The following is a 13,178-nucleotide window of genomic DNA, read 5'->3' on the forward strand; positions in this document are numbered from 1 at the left end:
ACATTCAAAGTTTGATGGAGAATCTAAGTAAAATAAAATCAAGGGCAGAAGTATTTTGTGAGCTTTCAGGGTGAGTCCGTTTTTCGAGCTGTTGAAAATTGATGTCTGGTAGAAAAGTACTGTACCGCTTTTCAGCACCACCTCTTCCTTTGGCTGAGGCTTAGGTTCAGGAAGTAATTTGCGAACTTTCTTTTCAGCTGTAGGCACTTAAAAGGATATGATTTCAAATTTGGTGTGAATTCATATAAAAATGGAATTTCAACAACAACCAAAAAAGTGACTTTACTCAAACCAGTTTAACTAGAGTATGTCAAGGAACCATTTCTGTTGCACACACATTTATAGAATTCAAAAGCAGACAATAGACTTGAAGTTCTTTGCTCCTTACATGTCTATACCATCTCTCGAGAGTTCAATCACACTGACTGCAGATCTGTTTTAGTTGAGTTTAGAATCTGTTGGCCTATAATGGTTTTACGAATCATTGGAATGCAAAGGTTCTCAATGGCACCCTTGCTTCAGTCCATAGTTGTTTTAATTGTGCACATTGGCAATGTTGTCCTGAGTGACACACACTGCAGGATGCAGGCAGAGGTTCCTCACTGTGTCATCTACTCCATTGATGGGAACAGAAAACCAGATCATGTGCTGTGAACATTGATACTGAGGAAAGATCAGATTTCCCTTTCTGAACATTCTCTTTTTTAAAAAAATAACACAAAAATTATAGAAGTCTGATTTTAAAGCCAGTGTCAGAAGCTAAATTATTCAGGAATTCTGATAACCTTTTTGAACTTAAATGAGCAAGGAATTATACCTGTCTTCTTGTTTCTACACTCACCACTATGATGCCGTGTTGTAGCATTCATTGCTGCTATAATACATGGATTTAAATACAAAGGCGATTTCAAAACAGAACTCAGTGACCATCGAACCGCTTTGAAGCTATTCCTGTTGATGCACAGTTTTGTTCAATCACAATTTGGAGTTCTGAGATATTTTTATAAAATTTCCTGTTTGGTGCTCTTAAACAGTTCATTGACTTTCTTTTAATGTGATGAAGATCATACTGCTTAAATTTTACTTCAAAAATAAATATAAAGGTAAAATGCATATTTCATTTAAAATAATCATATTTGATAATGCTAAATATTTGAAGTAAAATTTTCAGCTGAACATTCACAAATTTTAACTATGATAAATTATGCTGACCTTCATTTCTATTTGTGAGTTTATCAGTTTTTAATGGAAAATTATTTTCATTGATTGAGCCTATATAATAAGTTGAAGTGGCAAAACAAATATTTCTTTACTTATACAATGCATATAATGAAAGTATATTAATGCTTTTTTAAATATTGTTTTTAGTTTATTTTTAAGATGCTGATGTTCAAAACTCATATATTATTGTGGCTATTATTCTTAAAGAAACCATTTATTAATACATACTAATTTAATCCTTAATGATTTCTAAATTTAATCTTTTAATAGTTTAATTGACCAAAATTATTTAGAAACTCCATTTTACAAATCAGGAAATACATGCTTATATGGGTGATTAGTCTAAAATTCTGGGTTGGGTTGTGCAATTACTGTAACAGAACTCTGACATCCACTGAACTTATTAGAGACATTATTTAGTCTTAACTGATATTTTCTAGATTTATATGATCTTATTTATCTTTATGGGTTAATTAGATTAGGGAAAAGACTATTCAAAGGAAAATCACTTTAAAAAACAACGTACACTGATGGTATTTCCCTAAAACTCTGGCACCTGCAAGGCTGCCTCAAGTTAGTGAGAAGAAAGGCAGGAAGTCAGAGGCAATGGAAATCCCCAGGGATTGTCCGACAGTATGTCAGAAGAACACAATTTGAAATGTTTTTCACACAGATGAAAATGCTGATGACCAGGCAAACCCCCAGAGCTTACTACTGTTCAGCATTTTGATCTAAGGTGTCTCCTGATATCAATTTCATCTAACTAGTAGAGTTTGCTATTTTTTAGCTAAAAAAAAAATGCAAGTAGACATATGGAAATGTAGGACACAGATCAACAGCAGGCATCCATATGATATATGAAATTGATGGGAGACATAGGAAGCACCAACACTCATGAGCTAGGACCATCAAAGCCACAGAAGTGCAAGAAATGAATGAAACTATTCTACTCCCCTAATGTTAAGAGAAAGAGGTGGAGCTGGAAGAACACCCTATGGTGGCACAAAACAGCATAAAATCTGCATGGAATCGGATGGGGAGGCAACCGTGGTGAGACCTTGCTGGTGGCTCAGCCAGCCTGTGAGATACCTTTTAGTGGTGCAGGCTCCACTTTTTCCACAACCTCGGGTTTTTCAGGAACTTTCTTCTTTGAAACAGCTTTAAAGAATTTTAAAGCATATAGTTTCATTATTTGTATACTTAATCTGAAGCAAACAATTATTTTTTTTGTTTACCCACAAGAAACAAAGCCAAGCTTCTCTTATAATCAGAAAGCATTAATAACAGCCAAGAGCAGCCACCAAGGGACATTCAGAAAGAAGCCGCAAGGCAGGAGAACAAAGTGCAGTTTTGTTCCATAGCTGGATTGTATATAATGATCAGTAAAGAAGGAAGAGGATTTCGAATCTTCATAGAGGACATTTTACACCAAGGGACCTGAATCCTAATATGTGTCCCGACAATACATCAATCAACAGATGGGTCACATTCAGAGGAGCCTGCTTCTCTTGTCACCTAAAACCCAAGAAGGTTTGGACAGGGCAAGAATCACCCAAAGTATCTGTAGAAGATTCTGGCTCTGTGCATGTATAAATGCGTATAAGAATTCCTTATGCAAGACTATACCTGAACATTTCAGATTGGGAAACATAACATTGCAAACAAGATAGCTTTGAAAATAAAAATAGTAAAAAAAAAATACAACCATTGCATGTATATCATATAAAACATACTATCAGAAAATGTGCCTTTGAGATTCAAGATATTAAAGAACACTGTCTCAATTCAAAGGAAAATACCGCAGAAAGAATGAACTGTGATAAAGAGGTGCTAGTATCAAAGGTATTAAGAACACACTTTCCAGTTACCCTGAGGAGCCTAAAGACTGATTTTCTATTAGGCTTAAAATAAAGGCAGGAGAGCAGCAGCCACAAGGTGCTCACACACTCTTCTCATGGTATATGCACACCCCAGCTATCGGATACCACAACGATGCTACTTGTATTTCAAAGAGCATGCAGTTACTTAAGATCTAAATTTTGACTTCTATGTAAACTTATTCACTGTAATGTTAAAATTATCTTCCAAAGCTCTTTAGACATTCCACATGCTTATGGCCAAGATATGCATAGCAATCGGGCTTTGAAATAAAAAGCCTTTCTCCCCATTCCACAAGGAAAGTTAGTCAGGTACCCCCTGCATTCAGATGTCAAGGATGCTGCTGGCTGACTTGTCTGACATTGGGGCAGCAGGCATAGCTTCAGAACATGACCCAGGACCCCAGAGGCACTGTAAACACATCTCTGCAGTTCCCACAGCATGGCCAACTGCACACAGGCACTCCCAGCTGCGATACATTCCTTGAGAGCATTTCCACAGATGTCCGAAGCAGACTAACAAGGCAAGAGAGGCTGCACTCTGTACCTTTAAGTTGGAACATTTTCTCCTTCACATCTTCCTTAGGTGGAGAAGGAGGACGTGCTGGGGGTCTTGGTTTGAGTTTTGGTTTCTCGATAACCTTCTTCTCTGGCTCAGGTTCTTGAAAGAATATGGCACGAGTGTTAGTACAAATAAACATTAATTATGATGTGTCTATACAGTATATGTGGTAAACATATGTATGAATTAAAAGGTGTATTTTGACATAAAACACAAAATAACATTGTATACATAGGTGATGACATATACAAGAAATTAACAAAAACCATACGGATGAACCACATTTACATTAGAGCACATATAACAGACAACATAAGAATAGACGCACAGACAGGAAGGCTTACTATACATATAGGACAACACCAATCATATATAGGTCAAGATGAAGATGAAGAAGAAACAAGTTGATGATGAAGATTTAAGTCCAGCTAACTGGATACCTTGTACTGGGATTTCTTCTGGCTCTGGTTCCAGTTCGGGTTCTTCAGGTTGAATAAATTTTTCAATTTCGCGTTCTTTAAAGAATGTCAAGAAAGGATATAAGATCGTAACACAAAAGTGCTCACACAGACACACAAAAATTTAACATAGATGTAGAGAGTCACAAAATAAAAACATACAACCCATGCAAGGTGATCGCTGCAAAAGAGGGAAGATTTCCATTTTCTTTTCCTATTTGTGGTTGTTGGGCATTGAGCCAGTATCTATCTGCCTCTCCTCCTCTCTCCTTTCTCCTCTCCTCTCTTCTTTTTTTAATACCAAGTCTTACCAGGTAGATTAGGCTAACCTCCAACTAACAGAGACTCACCTGCCTCTCCCTTTTGAATGCTGGGATTAAAGGCAGATGCCACAAGCCTAGGGTTTTACTTATGGTAGGGAATCATTCTTGCCACTGAGCTATGTCCCAGCCTCCAGTGTGTTAATTCTCTTACACTTGAACTTTCTGTTAATGACCACTCTATTATTTTGTTGATAGTAGGTGAGCTGACTTGAAACTCTCTACTGGCAATCAGTTGGGGATCCAATGTCATGATTCAAACTCTGCATCAGTAAGCTGAACCTTTCAGGATTGTTAGTTTTCATCAAGACTAAGCAGATAAAGATTCTAATTCAAAAGAAGCATAATTGTTTGAAAAAAAAAGGTAGTCAGGCTTGTGCAGGGATGCTCCTGTATATGATATATGATTTAAGTAGGAACGTTACCCTACAGGTATCACTAAGAAAAGTTCCCAGGATGTGAAAGACAGACGTTCATGTATGTGTATACCTTCAACAGGGGGCGTCTCTTTTCTACCAATGGTAATGGTTGCTTTCTCTTCATAGATTGTCTCCTCAGGAGTCTCTTCCACTTAAAAACAGTTATAGTGTTTTAGGCTGTATTCAGACTAGAACCCCACAACTGCTAAGTTATACCCTACCACACATTATCCAGCTATCTTACAACACCAATCGTGTCAACACACGTGACAGACGACAGATAAACATATAAGATCCACCATTAACTAAGGCAAAGAGACAAAGCTGTTGTCATCTTCCCAAGATGTAAGGAGCACCATGTACCTGGGGCAGGAGGGGCCTCTGGCTCTTCAGGCACGGGAACAGACTCTTTCTTTTCTGGGGTAATTTTCTTGGGTGCTTCCGGTACTTTAAAGACATTAATTTTGTTTATCATTAAGAACTTAGAAGATGAACCAAGAGTCTTCAAAAGGTTGGCAAAGAACACAGTGCAGAGAGCTAGGACCTTGATCTTAGAAGATGTCAGAGGAAATGGTTTCTTAGTCGTGGCAGCCTTTGGGTTACATACGTGTGCATTCTCAGCCTTCCTTGTTTATTTACATCTTCATATGATTTTACATGTAGATATTCCTTACTAGACTGATGCTGATACATGAGAAAACACTTGCCTTATCTTGTCTGGGTAAACAGCCCTGCAAATGTAACTTTTTTTTTTAATGCAAATGACCTCAAGATTGATATCTGTAACCTTGACCCTATGATCCTCATGCATATTCCTAACTTCCACACCTGAAAAATAAAGAATCCGTCCACCATTTCTTTCTAACAACAGCCCGGAATCCAGTGAATTATTCTCTTGGTCACTTAACCTCAGCTCCTACAATGATCTTGTTTTCTTAGCACTATGGGCAGTAATTTTCTAAAGTCCAAGTCTACTCATTTATATTCTGCAAACTCTTTGAAGCCTCCTGTTGCAGATGCGTACAAAATGAGAAAATCTTTTTTTTTTTTTTTGGTTTTTCAAGACAGGGTTTCTCTGTGTAGCCTTGGCTGTCCTGGAACTCACTCTGTAGACCAGGCTGGCCTCGAACTCAGAAATCCGCCTGCCTCTGCCTCCCGAGTGCTGGGATTAAAGGCGTGCGCCACCACGCCTGGCTGAAATGAGAAAATCTTATTCCTGCAAAACACCTGCCTCTATCTGGTGTTTCCTTTCAAGGTGGTCTACAAATTCGTACCCAAATGACACTTTTATCTGAGAGTCCCTGAGCTTTTAGACCCTTCTGCCTTTGGATCTTTCAATATACTCTCCCCCCACCTTTTTCTAATTTCTGTAAATAAAATAATCTATTAAAATAAAAACCATTTTTTTCTCTATAGTTTTCTATGGTTTCTCTACCTGAACCTTTGCTCCATGTTTCTGTCACTCTCTGTGCTGTTTGGAGTGTATTTTACGTCCTGTCTATAGAGTTGTCTGATCTTCCTACTCTCCCACCATATTTCAGTTGCCTGACAATGGGAGCGTGTTTTACATATTCTAAAACATCATCTTCTAGATAGCAATATTCAACCCAATGTGGGGAACTGAGCTGTTGGCTCCTTTTCTAGCCCGGGAGCCATGGACTCTCTCAACCCAAGGATCAGTTCCTCCATCTTGCTGGTCTCTCTTCGCTGTCATCATTTCTATGAAATGTGCTTTTACATAAGCTCCATCTTTGTTGTTCTAAGAATTGTTATCAAATGCTTAGTGGTTGATGATGGGTGTTTCTTCCCGACAGGTACCTTTTTCTGGCAGGACTTCTGGTTTTTTGGTAACAGGCACAGGTTCTTTCTTGACTGGAACAAGTTTCTTCGGCACCTCGGGGACTTTGAAGATATTAGTTTTGTTTTAGAGAAACAATTTGAGAACATTTTAAGAGTAAAAATATCTGTAATTAATGGAGTAGTGTTAGAATTAGTGGAAACAAGTGGGGGCAGTTTTGTCCTTGGTTTGTCATAAGTACAAGGACTCTTACTGGATCCCACTTCTAGACTACACTTTTAAAACTGATGCATCAGTTATAGTGTGAATACCTTCAGCTTCTGGTGGTTCTGGCTTCTTAACAACCGGAACTTTCTTCACGGGCACAGCTTTCTTTGGCGCCTCAGGTACTTTAAAGATATTAGTAGTGTTTAATATAAAAGTATAAGATATACACATTAGCTCTGCAAGTCTGGACAACACTGTAACATATGGATGACAGTTAACAACAGACAGAGCACAGCATAATACACAACAAACTGTGCATTTTAAAAAGCATAGAGATTATGTAAACATGTATTTTAACATGAGTACCTTTAGGAGGTGGAGCTTCTGGTTTTTTGATGACAGGAAATTTCTTCTCTGGGACAACCTTCTTAGGCTCTTCAGGCACTTGAAGAATAGGAATTTCTTTTAGAATCGGGTATTTGCAAGCACACAGCAAGTGATAAACTCATTTCAAAAACATGCCTTTTTATACGTAGGTAGATTGTAGATTTTGGTAGATAGGTAGGTTTTAAAATTCTGTAGGCTTTATAAGTGAAAATAATGTCTTGTTTTGTTTTGCCAGAAGGGGCAAATTTCATAAAGAAGGTAGAATATGGATATTGCCATATGGTGTGTAATCCACACAAAAACCAAGCAGCTACGCTTTCCTGCCTATGCAGCAGACCCTGCCTGATACCTGGTGCAGGGGGAGGTGGAGCTTCGTATTCCTCCTCTTCTACAGCAGGGGCTGGCTCCTCCTCCTCAGCAGTGACTTCTTCGGGTTCTTCATATACTTTAAAGATATTAGCCAATTGTATTTCAGTGTGTGAGACAAACTTAGAAAACACAGAAAACACCCAAAGAAGTCATCTTGAATTCTTTCCTTGCTATGATTTTTTTTTTATTGCCTGACTTCTGTGTGTACTGATGTGGATACTTGGGAAAGCTCTGGTTTTTTAATGTCATTTACACCCATCAATGGTCCCATCTCATATCTTATGTATGTCAGAGATGCTTTGCTCAGTACAGATCACAGTGGCTTCTACCTATGACCTGTGTAGCCATTGCTGACTGACCACTTGAGGTCAGAGCTAATTTAGATAATACAAAGGAAGACCATGACCAAGGAAGAAAGAGTGAGAGGAGGGTCAAGAAGATAAGTCTGAGCTACAAATAGTAAAAAACGTCAAGCTTAACAATGGCCCCGTGTATACCTTCAGCAGGAGGGGACGCCACTTTCTCAACAACAGGAATGGCTGGCTTCTCTTCAATGACAGGTTTCTTTGGCACCTCTGGCACTTTAAAGATAGTAGTTAGTTTTACTTTTGGGTAGTCAAGAAACACAAGACATTTATGTTCTTTTGACATCACATTTTGCCCAAATAACTCAGGGGAGATAGATCCCAGAAGGAAACTGGCAAGGTCAGTACCTGTACTTGGATCTTCATCTAATGTGTGGCAAAATGAGGGTATAGAGTATTACAAAATGATGATTGCAAAACTCTTCAGTGTTAGTGAACGAAGACATTCACCTTTTAGCTTTTTAAAGTGGCACTGTTTTTTAAAATAGCCTGTAAGCTCTAAACTCCCAGAAACACTTTTAAAGGCAAGGTTATGAGAAGACTGACAAAGAGTTTGACATTGAAAACACTGGGGACCAAGACCGAGTGTCTTCCTGAAGAGTCTGATTACTGACATATACCTTTGGCTGGCGGGACTTCTGGCTTTTTGGGAACAGCCACTTTCTTTTCTGGGACAACTTCTTTCGGAACTTCTGGCACTTTAAAGATATTAGTATTTTAACATTGTGAACAAGCGGCACTGGTCATTGGTCACATACACACACCAAAACACTGCATAAGAACTCGAGACCATCCTTGCCTCTATCTGGTAATCCACCCCCACAAGTACCTTTAGCAGGTGGGGCTTCTGGCTTTTTGGGAACCACAGAAGGCACTTTCTTCTCAGGGGGAGCTTCCTTAGGCACTTCGGGCACTTTAAAAGATATTAGTAGGTTTTAACTTGTAGTTTCAATCATTAAGAACAGTTTTGGTATATGACATTTCATTGGTCTGCAAGAAGCTAAGCAGCAGCGAAAATACCTTTCGCTGGTGGGGGTTCAGGTTTCTTGACGACAGCAGGGGGCGCTTTCTTCTCAGGGACAGGCTTCTTAGGTGGCTCTGTCACTAAAGGTAGGAGAGTTTATGTTTTAGAAGCAGCAAAGACAAGCAGAAGAATGACAGTGCAACCAGCCCAGCCCAGCTGTGAGGACTGGAAGGGTAAAGACAGGCCTAGACACTCCAGGAGGCTTGCCAAGTACCTTTTGGAGGGGGAGCTGGCACTGGTTCTTCCACAGCCTCCTCTGGAGGCTCTTCTGGGACACTCTCCTCTTCAGGTTCCTCATACACTTTAAAGACAGTAGCCCCTGTTAGTCGTAGGCTTGACTGACATGCACAACACATTCCGCAAAAAAGACTTTAACAATACAAAGGCATTTCATCTTTTCAAAGATAACAGTTTGAATGCTTTCATCATTACCTTCAGGGGGAGGACTCTCCGGTTTGGGGGGAATGGCCTCAGGGATCTTCTTTTGGGGAACAGCTGCCTTTGGCGCCTCGGGTACTTTAAAGATATTAGTAGTTCCATGGTTAGACAGAGTAAACACAGACGGACACTGGCAAGCTCAGTGACATAGGGGTGGCTACCTTCAGCAGCTGGGGCTTCAGGCTTTTTAGGAGCTGCTACTGGCATTTTCTTCTCAGGGACAACTTTCTTGGGTGCCTCTGGCACTTGAAAGAGAGAGTGAAATTATCCTTAGGACCAGTGATGGCCCCTGGGACAGATTTTTTTCAAGAGAGNAAGACTTAGATGCTATGATGCCTAAGGTCAAGAGCAAGTACCTTTCACAGGTGGGGCTTCTGGCTTTTTCTTAGGTACCACTGGCACTTTCTTCTCAGGGACAGCTTCCTTGGGTGCCTCTGGCACTTGAAAGAGATTAGTGAGCACATTTAAGACACATGACAGCACCAGGACAAAGTGTTCTCTAGAGTAGAAGAGCTTTGTCTTAAGAAGCCTCAGGCCAGTGACAGGTACCTTTGGCAGGTGGGGCTGCTGGCTTTTTGGGAGGCACCATGGAGACTTTCTTTTCAGGAACAACTTCTTTGGGAGCCTCTGGCACTTCAAAGAGATCAGTGAAAGTCCACTTAGGCTTAGAAGAGTAGTAGGCCACAATATTTTCAAGAGTACAAGAGTGAGATCTCATGAACCCTGAAGTCTGTGAGAAATACCTTTGGCAGGTGGGGCTTCTGGCTCTTGAAGGGGTGCCAGGGGCTCTTCATCTTCAGAGAAGACCTCTTCAGGTGCCTCAGGCACTTAAAAGAGATTAGTAAAACTACATTAGGGTGTCTGACTTAGTAGGATGAAGAACAAGAGTGAGATACTGTGAAACCTCAGGCCAGGGACAAAGTACCTGTGATAGGTGGGGCTGCTGGCTTTTTAGGAGGCACCAGGGACACTTTCTTTTCAGGGATGACCTCTTTGGGCTCCTTAGGCACTTCAAAGAGATCAGTGGTATTATACTTAGGTCTTATGGGGACCACAAAGCATACTGTTTTCCAGGAGCTGCAGAATTACTGTTTCTGAAAATGTGGGTCACTGTCAAGTATCTGTGACAAGTAAGGCTGCTGGCTTCCTAGGAGGTACAACTATTTTCTTTTCAGGGATAATTTCTGGTAGTTACAAAGACTAGTAAGTAGTCTGTTTGGTTTTTTTGGTTGGTTTTTCTTTTCATTTTGGGCAATGAGGTAAGTGGACTATAAATGTTTTCAGAAACAGAAGTTGTGCATTCTGAAGAGCAAGAAGACAACTTAAAAATACCTGTGATAGGTGGGGCTTCAACTATTTTGGGCGGGGCCCTGGGGACTTTCTTTTCTGGGACAACTGCTTGATCAGCTTCAGGCACTTGAAAGACAGTAGCAGTTATGGATTGAAGTTAGGAACAGGCCATGGACTAAGGCCTCTCAAGGGCAAACACAGTACTTCTGAAGAAGGTCTGTGTGACATGTACCTGGGACAGTTGTGGTTTCTGGCTTTTTAGGAGGGGCTGCTGGTCTTGTCTTTTCAGGGATAGTTTCTTGGACTTTGGGCACTTAAAAGATATTAGTAGTTTTATATTTAGTTAACAGCAATGCACACATTCAAGAATGGGAGAGAGATTTCTTCTGAAGATTAGTTCAGCTGACATGTACCTGGGACAGCTGTGGCTTCTGGCTTTTTAGGAGGTCTTGTCTTTTCGGGGACAGTTTCTTGGACTTCAGGCACTTAAAAGATATTAGTAGTTTATTACTTAGGTTAGTGGAAACAATGGTCTACATTGTCTTTTAGGCAGAGAAGAGAGATTTCTTCTGAAGAAGGTATGTGTGACAAGTACCTGGGACAGTTGTGGCTTCTGGCTTCTTAGGAGGTCCCACTGGTCTTGTCTTTTCAGGGACAGTTTCTTGGACTTCAGGCACTTAAAAGATATTAGTAGTTTTACACTTTGGTTAATAAAGAGCAATGGTCTATGTTTGTTTTCAAGAATGGAAGAGATATTTCTTCTGAAGTTTCACTTAGCTGACAAGTACCTGGGACAGGTGTGGCTTCTGGCTTTTTAGGAGGTCTTGTCTTTTCGGGGACAGTTTCTTGGACTTCAGGCACTTAAAAGATATTAGTAGTTTTACACTTAAGTTAATAAAGAACAATGGTCTGTGTTTATTTTCAAGAATGGAAGAGACATTTCTTCTGAAGATTAGTTTAGCTGACATGTACCTGGGACAGTTGTGGCTTCTGGCTTCTTAGGAGGTCCCACTGGTCTTGTCTTTTCAGGGACAGTCTCTTGGACTTCAGGCACTTAAAAGATATTAGTAGTTTTACACTTAGGTTAATAAAGATCAATGGTCTATGTTTGTATTCAGGCATAGTAGAGAGATTTCTTCTTCTGAAGATCTGTGTGACAAGTACCTGGGACAGTTGTGGCTTCAGGCTTTTTAGGAGGGGCTGCTGGTCTTGTCTTTTCTGGGACAATTTCTTGGACTTTGGCCACTTAAAAGATATTAGTAGTTTTATATTTAGTTAATTAACAACAATACACACATTTGCTTTCAAGAATGGGAGAGAGATTTCTTCTGAAGGGTTAGTTCAGCTGACATGTACCTGGGACAGCTGTGGCTTCTGGCTTTTTAGGAGGTCCCACTGGTCTTGTCTTTTCAGGGACAGTCTCCTGGACTTGAGGCACTTAAAAGATATTAGTAGTTTGATCATTTAGGTTAGTGGAGACAATGGTGTACATTGACTTTCAAGAATGGGAGAAGATCTCTCTGAAGGCTAGTTCAGCTGACAAGTACCTGGGACAGGGGCGGCTTCCGCCTTTTTGGGCAGTGCCTTAGGGGTTTTCTCTTCAACAACAGCTGCTTGAGGGGCTTCAGGTACTTGAAAGACATTGGTAATTTCAGAAATTATGAATTATGAAGACATACTTTGTGAGAATATGAGACCTACAAGGTATATTTTTCCCCCTTAGGGTAGGACGAGAAAGTAAAAGACCTTTGCAGGTGGAACCTGAGGGTTTGGGGGCACAGATACCTTCTTTTCAGGCACAGCTTTATTAGAAACTTCAGGAACTTTGAAGATATTAGTGGCTTTAGTTAGAACTACAAAGGCTAGTGATATATTTATTAATACACTTAATGAAACTGGTAGACAGACACTTGAACACAATTCCTCTTAGCCCCTGATGCAGGGGGCCAACAACATGTAAGGACACATACCTTTGGGAGGTGGAATTTCTGGCTTCTTGGGAGGTGCTACTGGAACTTTCTTTTCAGGAGTGACTTCCTTGGGTGGTACTTCAGGCACTTCAAAGATAATTTGTAATGTGAATTTAGAAAAGGTGAAATCAATAGATATCTATACCATATGATCACCGAAGACATTTTGAATAGTCATTAACATTTTTTACTTATATTACCTTTATGCACTAATACATTTACATAATATATATACACATCTACATAGAAACATATATGAAACATTTTGGATAAGATGGATGACTAGTTTCCTCTTAGGGTAGTTTGACCATACCTTCAGGGGGAGGACTCTCCGGTTTGGGGGGAATGGCCTCAGGGATCTTCTTTTGGGGAACAGCAGCCTTTGGCGCCTCGGGTACTTTAAAGATATTAGTAGTTCCATGGTTAGACAGAGTAAACACAGACGGACACTGGCAAGCTCAGTGACATAGGGG

At 40.1% G+C, this 13,178-nt stretch overlaps 1 protein-coding gene across 46 annotated transcripts in view; it reads right to left on the minus strand.

The window, feature by feature from the left end:
* Window positions 1-13,178, minus strand: part of Ttn (titin) — a 271,446-nt gene that overhangs the window by 114,994 nt on the left and 143,274 nt on the right. For 33 of the 46 annotated variants that reach the window (XM_029473037.1, XM_029473035.1, XM_029473153.1 and 30 more), the window contains 7 exons: window positions 12,706-12,792; window positions 8,116-8,199; window positions 7,599-7,694; window positions 7,229-7,306; window positions 3,646-3,759; window positions 2,311-2,379; window positions 126-206 (listed from right to left, as the gene is read on the minus strand). In XM_029473037.1, the coding sequence (XP_029328897.1) occupies window positions 126-206; window positions 2,311-2,379; window positions 3,646-3,759; window positions 7,229-7,306; window positions 7,599-7,694; window positions 8,116-8,199; window positions 12,706-12,792 (609 nt within the window). Of the gene's footprint in view, window positions 1-125; window positions 207-2,310; window positions 2,380-3,645; window positions 3,760-7,228; window positions 7,307-7,598; window positions 7,695-8,115; window positions 8,200-8,603; window positions 8,682-8,812; window positions 8,897-9,003; window positions 9,088-9,221; window positions 9,309-9,439; window positions 9,524-9,801; window positions 9,886-12,705; window positions 12,793-13,018; window positions 13,103-13,178 lie in introns of all 46 variants that reach the window. The other 13 variants (XM_029473164.1, XM_029473160.1, XM_029473091.1 and 10 more) reach the window with 8 other exon arrangements.

The sequence above is a fragment of the Mus caroli genome, chromosome 2, assembly GCF_900094665.2.
Source record: "Mus caroli chromosome 2, CAROLI_EIJ_v1.1, whole genome shotgun sequence".
Classification (NCBI taxonomy): Eukaryota; Metazoa; Chordata; class Mammalia; order Rodentia; family Muridae; genus Mus; species Mus caroli.